At 45.5% G+C, this 20019-nt stretch overlaps 1 protein-coding gene across 32 annotated transcripts in view; it reads left to right on the top strand.

The window, feature by feature from the left end:
- Positions 1 to 487: 487 nt before the first annotated feature.
- LOC139392150 (CLIP-associating protein 2-like) overlaps positions 488 to 20019 on the top strand; it is a 117476-nt gene continuing 97944 nt past the window's right edge. For all 32 annotated transcript variants that reach the window (XM_071139900.1, XM_071139913.1, XM_071139909.1 and 29 more), the window contains exons 1-2: positions 488 to 1358; positions 18669 to 18747. In XM_071139900.1, the coding sequence (XP_070996001.1) occupies positions 1161 to 1358; positions 18669 to 18747 (277 nt within the window). In that variant the 5' untranslated portion in view covers positions 488 to 1160. The remainder of the gene's footprint in view (positions 1359 to 18668; positions 18748 to 20019) is intronic.

Here is a 20019-nt window from a genome sequence, read left to right as displayed (position 1 = left end):
TGCGCACATTTCCCAGATTGTACCTTTTTAAAGTTTGACCTTGTAATTTATGGGGAACATCTGCGAAAACAGCTTGAAATAGGGGCGTGGGGAGACTGAAATGTTAGTCAATTTCATGCAACGCGTAGACGACACAGGAGGCTGTGGAGGGGAGGACAGCTCATAATAATGTCTGGGATGGAATGGTATGGAAACCATGTGTTTGAGTTCGATATCATTCTGTTTGAGCGATTACTGTGAGCCCGTCCTCCCGAATTAAGGTGCCACCAACCTCCTGTGGTAGACACATTAAATCCACAGTAGTTGTTTATTTTTTGTGTCTAGAATTAAAAAAAATATATTTTATAAAGAATTCTAAGTAAACACTCATGTTTTGTAGTCTCCTTAATTAATGCTAGATAGTGAAACAAAAGAAAACAACTGGCAACCCTGCGAAAGACACCCATCCGCCTTCGTCAGACTGCTCGTTTGCGCGGCAGGCCTGCTAGTAAACTGCAGTCACCGGCTTGGCTCCTGTTTTCAGCGGGGGAGGGTTTAGCTAGACAGCTGTAGTAGGGGCGATTATTCCCTTGATTAAAAGTAGCCAGCAGGAACCTGCGGGTTAGAAAGCAAGAGTTTTGGCGCAACTTTATTTTGAAGGGTTTTGACAAGAGAGACTATCATATAATGGAATACAAAAACCGAAACAAGGTGTCAGGCCTGTGGCCAACGTTGCTTCCCTCAGCTTGCTAACTATTAGCTAGTTGTTCCCATTGATGTGTGTAGCTAGATTCGTTAGCTTAGCCAGCTAGCTTGTGTTGTTGTTGTGGGTCCATAATACACGGGACCTGGTTGGTTCTACCGCACATTGTTGTAATTTTTCAAAAACTTTTTTGAAAGTTATTGCTTGTTAAGGTATCTATCCAGAGAGAAACATTCTCTGTTATCTTTCTCTGAAATCAAAAGTCGAGCAGTGTGTGTCTTTTAAGACAAAGTGATTTGCGCTTGCCAAGTTAATTTGACAGGCGTTTTGTTTTTGTTGGTAACTGTCCTCGGCTCAGAATTAAAGACCGGACCGGACCTTTTTTTTTCTCCCTTCTCCATCCAACCCTGCTACCAACCGGACAGTACTACGTTAGTCTGTCTGACCCCAGGGCTGACCACACATCACTGCCTGCTCAATGGAGGAACATGACAACATGGACTATTTATATCAGCAGGTCCTGCAGAAAGACGTTACCCGCAGGTTGCAGGTCGGGCAGGATTTAATAGACTACCTGAACGACCCGCAGAGGTCCTCCGATGTGGAACAAGACAAACCCCGGCTGGATAAAACCATAGATGAGCTGACGGGATGGGTCAACGCCAGCAACTACAAGGTGAGACCGCAACACATGGGGACATTGCGGTGGACACTGCAGACGGTGGTCCCTTGATTATCCCCCCCCCCCCTGAACTATCCGGCTTTTTGGACCCTGTTTCACTAACGTAGTTCTTTGATATACATGTTTTTGTGATAGGATGTAGCTAGTTTGCTAGCCAGGGATGATTATTCTCAGTGTGGGGACATTAGTTAACTAAGAAGGAGAAGCTACTCCGGAATAACGAGCTGTCACCACAGACAGTGTTATTTTGTGAAGCAGGGCGGTCTCGCTGTAGCAGAGGGATATATCTTCTAACTGTAATCTCATTAAAACGGAGATAATCTGATTCAAACAGAGAGAGCCCACTAATCTCCCCCGTAATTGGGTCTAACATTTTTGCGTTTTCTTTGAGTAGTGGGACACTTTCTTTGAATGGAAAAGGGTTAATAATACCAGACGTCAGGTAGCTCTGCTGTCCAGCCACGATTGATCAGCCGGTTAGCTAGAAAAATAATAATATTGTATTAAAATGTCTAATACAAGTAATGCGTTATATTGTGACTCTTAATGTAATGAATGTACTGGGATTGAGTTCGATATCATTCAGTTGTATGTCGGCTGGCGGTAGTAGTGGACTGTGTGCTTGGAGGAGGACCCCATTGTCAGAGCGCCTAGAGGATGGGGGAGGGGTCGGGCCGTGTTTTATAATGTCATATCTGTGGAAAATGATGGAATGTGGCCTTTGTTTTCTTTGCTAAATGCATCTCCTCATAATCCCAGACAGTTATGTCTGAACTATACACCATGGAATGAATCCTTGCATCATTTTCCATGGAATGAATCCTTGAATCAGATACTGAAGAAGGTGTTTGCTGGCTAAGTCCACTGGAGGTGAATCCATTACAACTAATACAGAACAAAAATATAAACGCAACATGCTAAAATGTCAGAACATTTTTACTGAGTTACAGTTCATACAAAGGAAATCAGTCGATTTTAAATACATTCATTAGGCCCAGACTGGGAGTACAGATACAGATGTGCATCTGTTGGTCACAGATACCTTAAAAATGTAGGGGATCAGAAAACCATTCAGGATCTGGTGTGACCACCATTTTCCTCATGCAGCGTGACACATCTCCTTCGCGTAGAGTTGATCAGGCTGTTGATTGTGGTCTGATGTGGAATGTTGTCCCACTCCTCTTCAATGGAGTGTGCGAATTTGCTTGATATTGGTGAGAACTGGGACACGCTGTCGTACACTTCGATCCAGAGCATCCCAAACATGCTCAATGGGTGACATGTCTGGTGAGTACGCAGGCCATGGAAGAACTGGGAAATTTTCAGCTTCCAGGGATTGTGTACAGATCCTTGTGAAATAGACCGTGCTTTATCATGCTGAAACATGAGGTGATGGTGGGACAAAGGGCCTCAGGATCTGGTCACAGTATGTATCTCTGTGCATTCAAATTGCCATTGATAAAATGCAATTGTGTTCGTTGTGCGTAGCTTATGCCTGCCAATGCTATAACCCCACTGTCATCCTGGGGCACTCTGTTCACAACGTTGACATCAGCAAACCGCTCGCCCACACAATGCCATACACGTTGTCTGCGGTTGTGAGGCCGTTTGGACGTACTGCCAAATTCTCTAAAATGACATTGGAGGCGGCTTATGGTAGAGAAATTAACATTCAATTATCCGGCAACAGTTCTGGTGGACATTCCTGCAGTCAGCATGCCAATTGTACGCTCCCTAAACTTCAGACATCTGTGGCAATCTGTGACCGAACTGCACATTTTAGTGGCCTTTTTTTGCCCCCAGCACAAGGTGCACCTGTGTATTGATATTGCTGTTTAATCAGCTGTGTATTGATATTGCTGTTTAATCCATCCACCAGTCAGGTGATATAAACTAATTTATACCCCAAAATTTGAGAGAAATGCGTTGTGCAAATGGATTTTTTATTTTTTTATTTCAAATCATAAAACATGCGAACAAAACTTTACATGTTGCGTTTACATTTTTGGTGTGGTGTATTTTAAAGGTGTTTCTTTTACCTTCCCTAGTATAACACCTGTGTTTTTAAGCCTATGGAAAGTCTCGGGCTGGACCAGGGCTGCAATGGAAAAAAGGTCATACTACTTTCCAGAAGAGTCAGTGAAATAAAACTATAATCAACCCTTAACAGTATCCTCTTATTTCCCTGAGGGTTATAGGTCATATTACAGGGAACAATAAGATGATGACAGTTTGACAGAAACACAGATGTGAAAACAGGATAATGCTGTAATTACGTTGGCCAGGGTGGGATTTAGAGTTTTAGTAATATGAGCCCGGTCCAATTACAACTGAATTCCCTATTCCATAGAGAGCTCCTTCTATTTGTACAGTATAGATCTGTGGCCCGTATTCACAAAGCTTCTCAAAAGTACTGATTTTATTCATTTTATTCTTCATGATTTTAAATGTTTTTACTTTGCTCTCCAAATAATAGCTCCTAATTGGTCTAGAGGAGAGAAGGGGCGTGGCCGTCTTCTGTGAAGATGCTGAGTCATCCCAGATGAGAAGGGAGGGGAAGTGAGAGAGAAGAGGGGGAAAGATTAATGGATGCAGAGTGACCCGGAGAGTTGTGTCCAGACTGAGATTGACTCACTCGGAGAGCTGTGTACAGACTGAGACCACTAATGCTGCTGGTGCCTCTTAGAGTACTACCGTATGAGTCATAATACCCATAAACCTAGTGGGTAAAACAAGGAAATGGTTCCAATCATTTTAGATACACTTCAAATAGGGGCGGTGTTTCGTGTAGGCTTTACCCTGGTGTGACGTTCTGATAATTGTAAATCTCTCTAAAACAAGGTGACTTTTTTAATAAATATGTTTGCTGTATTTACCCCCCACAAATGAAATGTGACTGACTTTCTTGATTCAGTCTTATGTAGCAAAATGTGGTTTTAATTTTTTACAATTTTTAATTGATTTACATTGGATAAAAGCGGAGACACAGAGCTACACAATGGTATATCATACACTGCATTTGAGGAACAATGGGAAAGTGATTATGCTTTGAAAGTTGCTGAACTTGTAACCCCACTTTTGAGAAAATGGCCCTTGAATGTTTTGGTACACCTACTGGAGAGCACTTCTTTGTTTACACCCATTCAGCATTGTTCACACCCTCTTAAGGTTTAGCCCCACCCATCTCATTAAGGATTCACATGTGAGCTCATGTGCTAAACAGAGTGAGTCGTGTAGAAAAGATGAAGACTAATAGGTAAAAGTAGTAGCCTACAACAAGGAACAAATCTAGGTAAACAAAGTGTCCAGATAGAAAATATTTTTAAAATATTAGATGACACACCTGTCTAAATTGTCTAAATTGATGGGTCATGTGAAAGAAATGCAATAACCCCCAGCCACGTCTTGCCAAGTGGACGGGTCTCTACAGAAGGTGTAAACGATACAGCCAAATAGTTACTTACATAGTAGCAACATCAGAAATGGTGTCAATATAACATTTTAAAAACAAGTGTCTGTCAGTGGAGAAAGAACAAAATAATATACAGTATGCACTAGAGGTCGACCGATTATGATTTTTCAACACCAATACCAATTATTGGAGGACCAAAAAAGCCGATATCGATTAATCGGCCAATTTTTATTTATTTGTTTATTTGTAATAATGACAATTACAACAATATTGAATGAACACTTATTTTAACTTAACATAATACATCAATAAAATCCATTTAGCCTCAAGTAAATAATGAAACATGTTCAATTTGGTTTAAATAAGTGTTGGAGAAGAAAGTAAAAGTGCAATATATGCTATGTAAGAAAGCTAACGTTTCAGTTCCTTGCTCAGAACATGAGAACATATGAAAGCTGGTGGTTCCTTTTTACATGAGTCTTCACTATTCCCAGGTAAGAAGTTTTAGGTTGTAGTTATTATAGGAATTATAGGACTATTTCCCTCTATACCATTTGTATTTCATTAACCTTTGACTATTAGATGTTCTTATAGGCACTTTAGTATTGCCAGTGTAACAGTATAGCTTCCGTCCCTCTCCTCGCTCCTCCCTGGGCTCGAACCAGCAACACAACGACAACAGCCACCATCGAAGCAGCGTTACCCATGCAGAGCAAGGGGAACAACTACTAGAATGCTCAGAGCGAGTGACGTTTGAAACGCTATTAGCGTGGGCTAACTAGCTAGCCATTTCACTTCGTTTACACCAGCCTCATCTCGGGAGTTGATAGGCTTGAAGTCATAAACAGCTCAATGCTTGACGCACAACGAAGAGCTGCTGGCAAAATGCACGAAAGTGCTGTTTGAATGAATGTTTACGCGCCTGCTTCTGCCTACCACCACTCAGTCAGATACTTAGATACTTGTATGCTTGTATACTCAGTCTGATTATATGCAACGCAGGACACGCTAGATAATATCTAGTAATATCATCAACCATGTGTAGTTAACTAGTGATTATGATTGATTGTTTTTTATAAGATAAGTTTAATGCTAGCTAGCAACTTACCTTGGCTTACTGCATTCGCGTAACAGGCAGTCTCCCTGTGGAGTGCAACGAGAGAGAGGCAAGTCGTTATTGCATTGGACTAGTTAACTGTAAGGTTGCAAGATTGGATCCCCCGAGCTGACAAAGTGAAAATCTGTCGTTCTGCCCCTAAACAGGCAGTTAACCCACCGTTCCTAGGCCGTCATTGAAAATACAATGTGTTCTTAACTGACTTGCCTAGTTAAATAAAGGTATACATCTTTTTACAAAATCAGCAAATCGGCGCCCAAAAATACCGATTTCCGATTGTTATGAAAACTTGAAATCGGCCCTAATTAATCGGCCATTCCGATTAATCGGTCGACCTCTAGTATGTACAAGAACAATATCAGTGATAGATGAGGTATGAGGTATATGCATACAATCAGGGGTAAAGTGGCTGAGCAGCAGGATAAAATAATTAATAATAGCAGCAACATATGGTGTGTGTGTGTGTTAGGAGAGAGTCGTGTGTTTCTGTGTGTGTGTTAGGAGAGAGTCGTGTGTGTTAGGAGAGAGTCATGTGGATAGAGGAACGGCAGATAGTGCTGATGACTGGGAACTCTTCCCCCCCAATGATGAACTGGTCTGTCTTCAACCCCCCCAATGATGAACTTGTCTGTCTTCCCCCCCAATGATGAACTGGTCTGTCTTCCCCCCCCAATGATGAACTGGTCTGTCCCCCCCCCCCCCCCAATGATGAATTGGTCTGTTTCCCCCCCCAATGATGAACTGGTCTGTCTTCCCCCCCCCCAATGATGAACTGGTCTGTCTTCCCCCCCAATGATGAACTGGTCTGTCTTCCCCCTCCAATGATGAACTGGTCTGTCTTCCCCCCCCAATGATGAACTGGTCTGTCTTCCCCCCCAATGATGAACTGGTCTGTCTTCCCCCAATGATGAACTGGTCTGTCTTCCCCCCCAATGATGAACTGGTCTGTCTCCCCCCCCAATGATGAACTGGTCTGTCCGAACCACGCATGACCAAGGGAATCTATATTCGGAGAGCCTGTTTCTGTTCTGCCCTTGATTTTGGTGCAGGGCATGTGATGTCCATAGCCTCTACATCGCAAAACTCCCTGATCTTCTAAAAAAGATCCGTTTGTTTAGCTGTGTCCAAGTGGTGCTTGTACAGACAGACCATCAATGGGAGGAAGGATGTCAGTGGTGGGCAGCAGCTGAAACCTGGTCCCGACTGAGTCTGAACGCTACTCGGAGACAACAACACCAGGCTCCAGAGCATCGAAGCTGTAAAACAGGAAATAACAAAAGAAATTGAGAAGACATTACAACTTTGCATAACATCAATTCACCACCCAAGTGTAGATAAGATGAATATCCTCATACAATGCAATGAACATGACATTCATCTGAAGTGCTGGTACTGTCTGATCTGTGGCAGCGGCCTGAAGTACCAGCCATATCTTTCCACCAGCACCGAACCATTGTCCAGTCCAACCAGCTGTGAGATGCTGACCCCTGTCACAGTGCTGTCCTTCACAACACCAGCAATCTCAGACAAAGTGTTCACTCTGGTCTTTCTGAAGCTCTGCTTGATGAGGCCGAAGCACCAGTCGGTGGCAAACTTGGTGTGACCTGTGATCAGTGAAGGTCCAGACTGTGGTGGAGCTTGTGCATGGTCCACCAGGCACAATACCAGAGCACAGACTTGTTTTGGCCACTGCAGTTGTCACATTTCAGGGCCACACGTGTTTCCCCAATATCGATTAATTCGACATGCCTTCATCAATCATGTAGTTGACTTGTTGTGGTATTCCTTCACAGCAGACACCAAACAAGACAGGCTTGCGATGAGTTAAAAGGTAGATGGGACCTGGCTACATAGGGTCAGAAAGATAGTAGATGGACCTGGCTACATAGGGTCAGATGGATAGTAGATGGACCTGGCTACATAGGGTCAGATGGATAGTAGATGGGACCTGGCTACATAGGGTCAGATGGATAGTAGATGGGACCTGGCTACATAGGGTCAGATGGATAGTAGATGGGACCTGGCTACATAGGGTCAGATGGATAGTAGATGGGACCTGGCTACATAGGGTCAGAAGGATAGTAGATGGGACCTGGCTACATAGGGTCTGAAGGATAGTAGATGGGACCTGGCTACATAGGGTCAGATGGATAGTAGATGGGACCTGGCTACATAGGGTCAGATGGATAGTAGATGGACCTGGCTACATAGGGTCAGATGGATAGTAGATGGGACCTGGCTACATAGGGTCAGAAGGATAGTAGATGGGACCTGGCTACATAGGGTCAGAAGGATAGTAGATGGGACCTGGCTACATAGGGTCAGGAGGATAGTAGATGGGACCTGGCTACATAGGGTCAGAAGGATAGTAGATGGACCTGGCTACATAGGGTCAGATGGATAGTAGATGGGACCTGGCTACATAGGGTCAGATGGATAGTAGATGGGACCTGGCTACATAGGGTCAGATGGATAGTATATGGGACCTGGCTACATAGGGTCAGAAGCATAGTGCACCTGCTAACAACATCCTGACCTAGGTCAGAAGGATAGTAGATGGGACCTGGATCAGAAGGATAGTAGATGGGACCTGGCTACATAGGGTCAGATGGATATTAGATGGGACCTGGCTACATAGGGTCAGATGGATAGTAGATGGGACCTGGCTACATAGGGTCAGATGGATAGTATATGGGACCTGGCTACATAGGGTCAGAAGCATAGTGCACCTGCTAACAACATCCTAACACTAAGATAAATACATTTTCACCCCTGTCAGTCCTTATTTTATTTAACCTTTATTTTACTAGTTCTTTACACAGCTCAGTGAAAGGCATTTGCCTGCATCCCATAAATGATATATTTTGTCTTTATCTATCCATCTATGTCCTTAATCCGTATAAAGGAGGACATGTTGCGTACTTGTTGAGTAAAGTAAAAGCTGTAATGTGTCCTGATGTCTTTGCTAGCTGGTTCAGTAGGTGTCCCCAGAGACAACTACAGGTCTTGACAGGTGGTCTTGCAGTCAGCAACCATCTTCTGGTACACAGACCGCTCACTCTGAGCAAATGCTTGCTTTGGCCAGCTCTCTTTTTGGTGGGAGGCATTAGTCCGTTCTCCTTGTATGACTGGTGGAGGAGAGTCAGGTGTGTTCTACAGGTCTTTCTGATTGGAGGCATTAGTCCGTTCTCCTTGTATGACTGGTGGAGGAGAGTCAGGTGTGTTCTACAGGTCTTTCTGATTGGAGGCATTAGTCCATTCTCCTTGTATGACTGGTGGAGGAGAGTCAGGTGTGTTCTACAGGTCTTTCTGATTGGAGGCATTAGTCCGTTCTCCTTGTATGACTGGTGGAGGAGAGTCAGGTGTGTTCTACAGGTATTTCTGATTGGAGGCATTAGTCCGTTCTCCTTGTATGACTGGTGGAGGAGAGTCAGGTGTGTTCTACAGGTCTTTCTGATTGGAGGCATTAGTCCATTCTCCTTGTATGACTGGTGGAGGAGAGTCAGGTGTGTTCTACAGGTCTTTCTGATTGGAGGCATTAGTCCGTTCTCCTTGTATGACTGGTGGAGGAGAGTCAGGTGTGTTCTACAGGTCTTTCTGATTGGAGGCATTAGTCCATTCTCCTTGTATGACTGGTGGAGGAGAGTCAGGTGTGTTCTACAGGTCTTTCTGATTGGAGGCATTAGTCCATTCTCCTTGTATGACTGGTGGAGGAGAGTCAGGTGTGTTCTACAGGTCTTTCTGATTGGAGGCATTAGTCCATTCTCCTTGTATGACTGGTGGAGGAGAGACAGGTGTGTTCTACTGCTGCTGAAAGACACATTCCAGGTACAAGTATTATTGGTGATATTATACAATAGATGGCCTTCGTCACAGTCAGACACAGCTGGTTAACTTAAGGGGTCATTTATCATCTGGCGAGTTGAAGTATTTTGTTTAGACATGCTAGCTAAACCATGAACCATAATCCTAACAACTTTCTGACAAAGTTAGAAACGTATAATATCTGAAACTGTAGCTAGACTCTTACGTTGAGCGCTTCACGGCAGACTGCAACCCCTTTCATTAAATAAGACGTCCTGTGTCGTTTCCGTTTTTGTTTGTGCAGCTTGCTTGGCCCGTTGTGTCAAGTCACTCTGGTTCACATCGTCTGATTCATTTTCAGCATAGGAGAGTGCCAGCATGGTACGATCGTCGTCCTAAAAGTAGTCCATCACTATTTTTCCCCCCTCGACTGACCTTTGTCATAAGCGCTTGAAATTCAGGGCAGCAATGTTGTTGAGAGCACTAGCAACACATTTGCTGTTCTCCATGGCTAACGTTATTATCTTTAGAAAATAACTGTGGTAGAAAGGATTATCGACTCATAAGGAGCAACTCATTTTATAGGCAGACAATGCTACGCGGCAGACCAATCCGAAACTCATCTCTCGACATGTCCAGCCCATTCATTATCTCAGCCAATCATGGCTTGCGGAAAGGTTCCTGTCGTCTTCTGTGGCTAAACCAACTAGGCTCGTAATTTAACAACATTATTCGTATTTACAGATGGCATTGAATTTTGTTATTAAGGCACGTGAAAGTTCAAATGTTGAAGGCATTTCTGCAAAAAAAACGAATTTTGATTAAAAAAATAAACATTCAAACGCCTCTCCTGTGAAGTCGTGACTTGCGACATACACTTAGTTTCCTGAAACAAGTCACAAATCCTAATAAGCTGCTTATGTGGCTATCATAAAGAACTACAAATGCCATGATGATCTGGATGAGACTGCTGAATTGAGGCAAAGGTAACAATTCTCTAAAATGACATTGGAGGCGGCTTATGGTAGAGAAATGAACATTGAATTCTCTGGCAACAGCTCTGGTGGACATTTCTGCAGTCAGCTTGCCAACGTGGACTAAGATGGCGCCGACAGACATGGCTGCTCTGCTTCTAGCTCTTAAGCAAATTTGCAGTATTTTTGTTTGTTATTTCTTACACTATCACAGAATGTCGGAAATAACTTTTGGAAAACAGAGTAGCGGTAACTCGCCAGCATTACGACCAGGAATATGACTTTTCTGAATTGGATCCTTTAACTTATCCCAGAGGCTGCTCCAAGACACCGCTGGTCGAGAATAGGTATTCGAAGTGGACTTCTAGTCCGACTCAGGAGGTGGGCACACCATTCCCCGCTTCGGAGTAGATCACTCGCTAATGTTCAGTCTCTGGACAATAAAGTAGACGAGCTCAGGGCGAGGATCTCCTTCCAGAGAGCTATCAGGGACTGTAAGATACTCCGTTTCACCGATTTCATGACTCTCTCTGGGTATACTGTCCCCGTCCATACAGCCAGCTGGGTTCTCAGTACATTGTGCAGACAGGAATCAAGAACTCTCTGGGAAGAAGGGTGGTTGTGTATGTTTCATGATTTACCACTGATGGTGTGATTGTGATAACAGACATTAACTCAGGTCCTTTTGTTCACCCGACCTAGAATACCTCACAATCAAATGCCGACCGTATTACCTCCCAATATAATTATCTTCGGTTATAGTCAAAGACTTGTGTATTCCCCCTCAAGCCGATACCACGAAGACTCTCAAAGAACTGCACTACACTTTATGCACACTGGAAACCACATATCCTGAGGCTGCATTTATTGTAGCTGGGGATTTTAACAAAGCACATTTGAGGAAAACCGTACTGAAGTTCCATCAACACATTGACTGTTGTACTCGCAGTGGAAAAACACTCAAACCATATTTGAAATGCAAGAAGGCCATAATGTATTATTCCAGCCCAGGTGCAATTTAGATATTGTCCGCAGTTTGGCCGGGCGGCCAGCTCTAGGAAGAGTCTTGGTGGTTCCTAACTTATTCGATTTAAGAATGATGGAGGCCATGGTGTTCTTGGGGACCTTCAATGTTGCAGACATTTTTTGGTACCCTTCTCCAGATCTGTGCCTCGACACAATCCCGTCTCGGAGCTCTACGGACAATTCCTTCGACCTCATGACTTGATTTTTGCTCTGACATGCACTATCAACTGTGGAACATTTTATATAGACCGATCTGGCCTTCCAAATCATGTCCAATCAGTTGAATTTACCACAGGTGGACTCCAAGTTGTAGAAACATCTCAAGGATGATCAATGGAAACAGGATGGACCTGAGGTCAATTTCAAGGCTCATTGCAAAAGGTCTGAATAGTTACTTAAATAATGTATTTATAAAAACTAGTTTTCGCTTCATTATTATGGGGTATTGTGATGTCATTATGGGGTATTGTGACGTCATTATGGGGGTATTGTGACGTCATTATGGGGTATTGTGTGTAGGTTGAAGAAAAAATATATAATTTTATCCGTTTTAAAGAAGGCTGTAACGTAACAAAATGTGGAAAAAGTGAAGGGGTCTGAATACTTTACGAATGCCACTGTAGGTACATATTAGGAGCAATGCAGCCAGACACTTCCCAGGGGGCATTGTGTCTGTTGAATGGCCTGACATGTGGCAGTCCAGTTCTGTGGTGTCTCTGTCTATAGTAACTGCCAGAGGGGAGAACCGATGGTGGATTGGGCCTATCGAGGCCTGGCCTGCTTCTTAGTGCCCTGCTGGGATTCCCAGTCATTTGTTTATTCTTCACTTCACACAGACATGTCAATGTATTTCATTTTTTATTTATTTTTTTACATCCAATCATATTATATAAGAGTTCCTCACAGAATTTAAAATCTTTCCAACACTCTCCCCCTCAATTTCAGCTTCATACTATTGCATAGCTGTCCCCTTCATACTTTCCTTGCCAATTCATTATCTTACAGCCTACTTTCAGGAAAGCCTAGTTTTTTGTTTTAAAAAAAAGTATTTGCTTGTGTCTGACATACGCTGGTGGCTTTGATTGACGTGTGTTTTTGCAGGATGTGCTTGTGTTTTATTCGCTGATTCTCTCTATAGGCCAATATGCACGTTAAGAAAGTTTCCTGACTGGACTCTCTCTTAATAAGAATCAAACGCGTCTGTCATGATTTAGTCTGGTAAAAAGCCTGTTTTTCCGTAGCTTAGGCTATATTAGTTATTTCGTTACGGCATCCTCTCTTTTGAAGAAAATGTGTCAATGTCACCGCCATCGAATCAGCAATGTTTGGAACGTTATGCGAATATTCAGTGGGAAGTGAGAGAAAAACCCCATCTGACATCGTTTGAATGGTTTTGTGCGTCGAAACCGGATCAGTGTGAAAACATTTTTACAGTCTAGGACAAGTTAGGCACATATCTGTTTTTGGACTCCGTTGTTGTTGTCGTCGTCGATACGAAGATGGGACAGATCCTCTCCAACTTGGCATTTCTTAATTTTATTTTTTTTTATTTTAAGATTTATAAGTAACAACCTAAACAATCATAATGCCATGATATTAACTGTGTAATGGCTTAAGTAAAAAAAAAAAAAATAATAATTAAGAATCATATCCATGTAAACAAGTGAACCAACAGAATTGTGACCTGCCTGGCCAGTTAGAGTAACTTCCAACACCGCCCTAGTATGGAAGAGGACACATGATGACAAGCTCATAGGTGTTCTCCACAATGAACCAGCACACCATGACACTCGTTGACAAGAAATACAATCAACTTACTGTGCCTTCACATGTGATTGGAGAATAACAATTCCTATGTCAATGTCATCCTGGAATCTCCCAGAACTGAGGATTTGCCACTAGCCTCTCGCTCGCTCTCTCTCTTTCTCTCTGCAGCAGAGATTCACCCCATGCTCATTCACATAGCAGTACGCCCAGTTCACATGCACCACACAGGAGCACTCGCGCGCTCCACAGCAGCCACTGTAATATTGCACAATGCTTTTTCTTTTCATTCTCTGAATGTTTTAGAGCTGCAGATGTTTGTGATTTACTAAACCTACCCCTCTGAACTAAAGCCTTAGCTTGGTAAGTCTTCAGGTCTTAGACATGGTCCCAACCCCTTCCTCTGGTATGGATGGATGGACTGACAGTTGACCAGGCAGGATGGATGGATGGATGGACTGACAGTTGACCAGGCAGGATGGATGGATGGATGGACTGACAGTTGACCAGGCAGGATGGATGGATGGATGGATTGACAGTTGACCAGGCAGGATGGATGGATGGATGGACTGACAGTTGACCAGGCAGGATGGATGGATGGATGGACTGACAGTTGACCAGGCAGGATGGATGGATGGATGGACTGACAGTTGACCAGGCAGGATGGATGGATGGATGGATTGACAGTTGACCAGGCAGGATGGATGGATGGATGGACTGACAGTTGACCAGGCAGGATGGATGGATGGATGGACTGACAGTTGACCAGGCAGGATGGATGGATGGATGGACTGACAGTTGACCAGGCAGGATGGATGGATGGATGGACTGACAGTTGACCAGGCAGGATGGATGGATGGATGGACTGACAGTTGACCAGGCAGGATGGATGGATGGATGGATGGAATGACAGTTGACCAGGCAGGATGGATGGATGGATGGATGGATGGATGGATGGACTGACAGTTGACCAGGCAGGATGGATGGATGGATAGAATGACAGTTGACCAGGCAGTATGGATGGATGGATGGATGGATGGATGGATGGATGGATGGACTGACAGTTGACCAGGCAGTTTGGATGGATGGATGGACTGACAGTTGACCAGGCAGTATGGATGGATGGATGGATGGATGGATGGATGGACTGACAGTTGACCAGGCAGGATGGATGGATGGATGGATGGACTGACAGTTGACCAGGCAGTTTGGATGGATGGATGGATGGATGGACTAACAGTTGACCAGGCTGGATGGATGGATGGATGGACTGACAGTTGACCAGGCAGGATGGATGGATGGATGGATTGACAGTTGACCAGGCAGGATGGATGGATGGATGGACTGACAGTTGACCAGGCAGGATGGATGGATGGATGGACTGACAGTTGACCAGGCAGGATGGATGGATGGATGGACTGACAGTTGACCAGGCAGGATGGATGGATGGATGGATTGACAGTTGACCAGGCAGGATGGATGGATGGATGGACTGACAGTTGACCAGGCAGGATGGATGGATGGATGGACTGACAGTTGACCAGGCAGGATGGATGGATGGATGGACTGACAGTTGACCAGGCAGGATGGATGGATGGATGGACTGACAGTTGACCAGGCAGGATGGATGGATGGATGGACTGACAGTTGACCAGGCAGGATGGATGGATGGATGGATGGAATGACAGTTGACCAGGCAGGATGGATGGATGGATGGATGGATGGACTGACAGTTGACCAGGCAGGATGGATGGATGGATAGAATGACAGTTGACCAGGCAGTATGGATGGATGGATGGATGGACTGACAGTTGACCAGGCAGTTTGGATGGATGGATGGACTGACAGTTGACCAGGCAGTATGGATGGATGGATGGATGGATGGATGGATGGATGGATGGACTGACAGTTGACCAGGCAGGATGGATGGATGGATGGATGGACTGACAGTTGACCAGGCAGTTTGGATGGATGGATGGATGGATGGACTGACAGTTGACCAGGCTGGATGGATGGATGGATGAATGGACTGACAGTTGACCAGGCAGGATGGATGGATGGATGGATGGACTGACAGTTGACCAGGCAGTTTGGATGGATGGATGGATGGATGGATGGACTGACAGTTGACCAGGCAGGATGGATGGATGGATGGTATGACAGTTGGCCATGCAGTTTGGATGGATGGATGGTATGACAGTTGACCAGGCAGGATGGATGGATGGATGGATGGAATGACAGTTGGGCATGCAGTTTGGATGGATGGATGGTATGACAGTTGACCAGGCAGGATGGATGGATGGATGGATGGAATGACAGTTGGCCATGCAGTTTGGATGGATGGATGGTATGACAGTTGACCAGGCAGGATGGATGGATGGATGGATGGACTGACAGTTGACCAGGCAGTTTGGATGGATGGATGGACTGACAGTTGACCAGGCAGGATGGATGGATGGATGGATGGAATGACAGTTGACCAGGCAGGATGGATGGATGGATGGATGGATGGATGGACTGACAGTTGACCAGGCAGGATGGATGGATGGATAGAATGACAGTTGACCAGGCAGTATGGATGGATGGATGGATGGATGGATGGATGGATGGATGGATGGATGGATGGATGGATGGACTGACAGTTGACCAGGCAGGATGGATGGATGGATGGATGGATTGACAGTTGACCAGGCAGGATGGATGGATGGATGGATAGAATGACAGTTGACCAGGCAGGATGGATGGATGGATGGATGGATGGATGGATGGACTGACAGTTGACCAGGCAGGATGGATGGATGGATAGAATGACAGTTGACCAGGCAGGATGGATGGATGGATGGATGGATGGATGGATGGATGGATGGACTGACAGTTGACCAGGCAGTTTGGATGGATGGATGGACTGACAGTTGACCAGGCTGGATGGATGGATGGATGAATGGACTGACAGTTGACCAGGCAGTTTGGATGGATGGATGGATGGATGGATGGGCTGACAGTTGACCAGGCAGGATGGATGGATGGATGGACTGACAGTTGACCAGGCAGTTTGGATGGATGGATGGACTGACAGTTGACCAGGCAGGATGGATGGATGGATGGTATGACAGTTGACCAGGCAGGATGGATGGATGGATGGATGGATGGAATGACAGTTGGGCATGCAGTTTGGATGGATGGATGGTATGACAGTTGACCAGGCAGGATGGATGGATGGATGGATGGAATGACAGTTGGCCATGCAGTTTGGATGGATGGATGGTATGACAGTTGACCAGGCAGGATGGATGGATGGATGGATGGAATGACAGTTGGCCATGCAGTTTGGATGGATGGATGGTATGACAGTTGACCAGGCAGGATGGATGGATGGATGGAATGACAGTTGGCCATGCAGTTTGGATGGATGGATTGACCAGGCAGTTTGAATGGCTGGCTGGACTGATAGTTGACCAGGCAGTTTGAATGGATGGATGAATAGATGGACGGACGAACTGACCAGGCAGTTTTGGTAAAGATGCTAAGTCATCTTTATCTCGTGATTCTGCAAAGTCACTCTTAGCTAGACTACATGTCTGACAGTCGATGTGTGTTTATAGTGTACTAGTATCAGAGGGGCCTGAGAATACCTGAGTGGACATATGGTCCCTCTCTGCTCCCCCTCTCCCCCTCAATTTATCAAAATTGGGTTTGTTTTCAAATTCTGTGTAATCTGAGGGAAATATGTGTCTCTAATATGGTCATACATTTGGCAGGAGGTTAGGAAGTGCAGCTCAGTTTCCACCTCATTTTGTGGTCAGTGTGGACATAGGCAGACCTGGCTCTCAAGAGAAGACAGGCTATGGCGTCCTTTCTCAATAGCAAGGCTATGCTCACTGAGTCTGTACATAGTCAAAGCTTTCCTTAAGTTTGGGTCAGTCACAGTGGTCAGGTCTTCTGCCGCTGTGTACTCTCTGTTTAGGACCAAATAGCATTCTAGTTTGCTCTGTTAATTATTTGACACATTGGAAATAATTCTCTTTTTGTTTTCTCATGGTTTTGGTTGGGTTTAATTGTGCTGCTGTCCTGGGGCTCTGTAGGGTCTGTTTGTGTTTGTGAACAGAGCCCCAGGACCAGCTTGCTTAGGGGACTCTTCTCCAGGTTCATCTCTCTGTAGGTGATGGCTTTGTTATGGAAGGTTTGGGAATCGCTTCCTTTTAGGTGGTTTGTAGAATTGAACGGTTATTTTCTGGATTTTGATAATTAGTGGGTATCGGCCTAATTCTGCTCTCTCTCTCTGTTTGGGGTTACCTGGCTCCCCTCTCTCTCTGTTTGGGGTTACCTGCCCCCCCCCCTCTCTCTCTCTTTCTCTCTTTCTCTCCCTTTCTCTCTCTCTCTGTTTGTGGTTACCTGGCTCCCCTCTCTCTCTCTCTCTGTTTGGGGTTACCTGGTTCCCCTCTCTTTCTCTCTCTCTTTCTTTCTCTCTTTCTCTCTCTCTGTTTGGGGTTACCTGGTTCCCCTCTCTTTCTCTCTCTTTCTTTCTCTCTGTCTCTCTTTCTCTCTCTTTCTCTCTTTCTCTCTCTCTGTTTTGGGTTACCTGGCTCCCCTCTCTTTCTCTCTCTTTCTTTCTCTCTTTCTCTCTCTCTCTTTGGGGTTACCTGGCTCCTTTCTCTCTCTCCCTGTTTGGGGTTACCTGGCTCCCCTCTTTTTCTCTCTTTCTTTCTCTCTATGTCCCTCTCTCTCTCTCTGTCCCTCTCTCTCTCTGTGTCCCTCTCTCTCTCTCTCTCTGTCCCTCTCTCTCTCTGTCCCTATCTCTCTGTCTCTTTCTCTCTCTCTCTGTCTCTTTCTCTCTCTCTCTCTCTCTCTCTCTCTCTCTCTCTCTCTCTCTCTCTCTCTCTCTCTCTCTCTGTGTCTCTCTCTCTCTCTCTCTCTGTGTCTCTCTCTCTGTCTCTCTGTCTGTCTGTGTTTTACTAAAATAGGAGTAACAGCAGTCAGGATCTCTCCCTGGGACAGAGAACCATTTTTGCTTCCGTCATGGTCTGCCAACACAAGCATTCCAGACACAAAACTCCCTCCGCGATCAAATCCCGATCACTCCCACACACGCAGGAAAACTAAGCTTCACAGAACTCTATAGCCTTACTACTGTCTGTGTGTTGGGAGTTGGTGTGTGTGAGTGAGATAGTGACTCAGTATTTAGTGTGTCTCTTCTCTCTGCCCTATAGGTGGCGTTGTTGGGGATAGACATTGCCGGGGCGTTCGTCGATCGCCTGGGGGAACACTTTAGAGGATACCTGGGAACAGGTGAGCTACTGTCTCTCTCTTCATCCTCTTCTGTAATCAGGCTGGTGTGTGTTTGGTGTGTGTTGTACTTGTCCTGTCAGACTACTGCTGCAGGTGTCACCAGTTGTCATACTCACCCAGGCTGGCCCTTGAGAGAGACACACACACACACCCACACGCCCCTCCCTACAGTACAGCTCTAGGAGGAGACCTTCTGTCGGATTCCAAAGGGAAACAAACAGTCTGTGACATCGCCTGAATCCAACTGTCTGAAAACTCTCCACTTCTCCACTCTACTTCGCCTCTCCACTCCACTTCTCCACTCTGTCACTCCACTTCTCCTCTCCACTTCTCTACTTCTCCACTCCACTTCTCCACTCCGCCTCTCCACTCCGTCTCTCCACTCCGTCACTCCACTTCTCCTCTCCACTCCACTTCTCCACCCTTCTCCACTTCTCCTCGCCTCTCCACCCTTCTCCACTTCGCCTCTCCACCCTTCTCCACTCCGCCTCTCCACTCCACCTCTCCACTCCGCCTCTCCACTTCTCCTCTCCACTCCGCCTCTCCACCACTCCACCTCTCCACTCCGCCTCTCCACTCCGCCTCTCCACTCCGCCTCTCCACTTCTCCTCTCCACTCCACCTCTCCACCCTTCTCCACTCCGCCTCGCCTCTCCTTCTCCACCCTTCTCCACTCCGCCTCTCCACTCCACTTCTCCTCCCTTCTCCACTTCTCCACCCTTCTCCACTTCTCCTCGCCTCTCCACTCCACTTCTCCACCCTTCTCCACTCCGCCTCTCCACTCCACTTCTCCACCCTTCTCCACTTCTCCTTGCCTCTCCACTTCTCCACCCTTCTCCACTTCTCCTCGCCTCTCCACTTCTCCACCCTTCTCCACTTCTCCACTCCTCTCCTCTCGTTTCTCTGTCGACACAGAGGAGGAGGAGATGAGATCATAGTGATTAATGAGTGTCATTCTTGATCTACACATAATTGACTCTCCTCACTCGCTGTGTGTGTGTGTGTGTGTGTGTGTGTGTGTGTGTGTGTGTGTGTGTGTGTGTGTGTGTGTGTGTGTGTGTTACTGTTCTTCTCTCCCATCTGTTTTTGATGATTTTCTGAGGCCATCTTGTTCTGCGAGAGGGTTTGTCCGGGAGGAAGTGAAACAGCTGTTTTCTGAAGAGGGGGAACACCACAATGACCTCACACATTCACATCTGTCTGTGTTTGATGATGACGTGTGTCTCTGCTACAATGCCCCCTGTCGCTGTGTGTTGGACCTCTATTGTCCCTG

The sequence above is a fragment of the Oncorhynchus clarkii genome, chromosome 32, assembly GCF_045791955.1.
Source record: "Oncorhynchus clarkii lewisi isolate Uvic-CL-2024 chromosome 32, UVic_Ocla_1.0, whole genome shotgun sequence".
Taxonomy (NCBI): Eukaryota; Metazoa; Chordata; class Actinopteri; order Salmoniformes; family Salmonidae; genus Oncorhynchus; species Oncorhynchus clarkii.
Note: the sequence above shows the minus strand (reverse complement) of the source record. Positions and strands in the feature narration are given on the sequence as shown.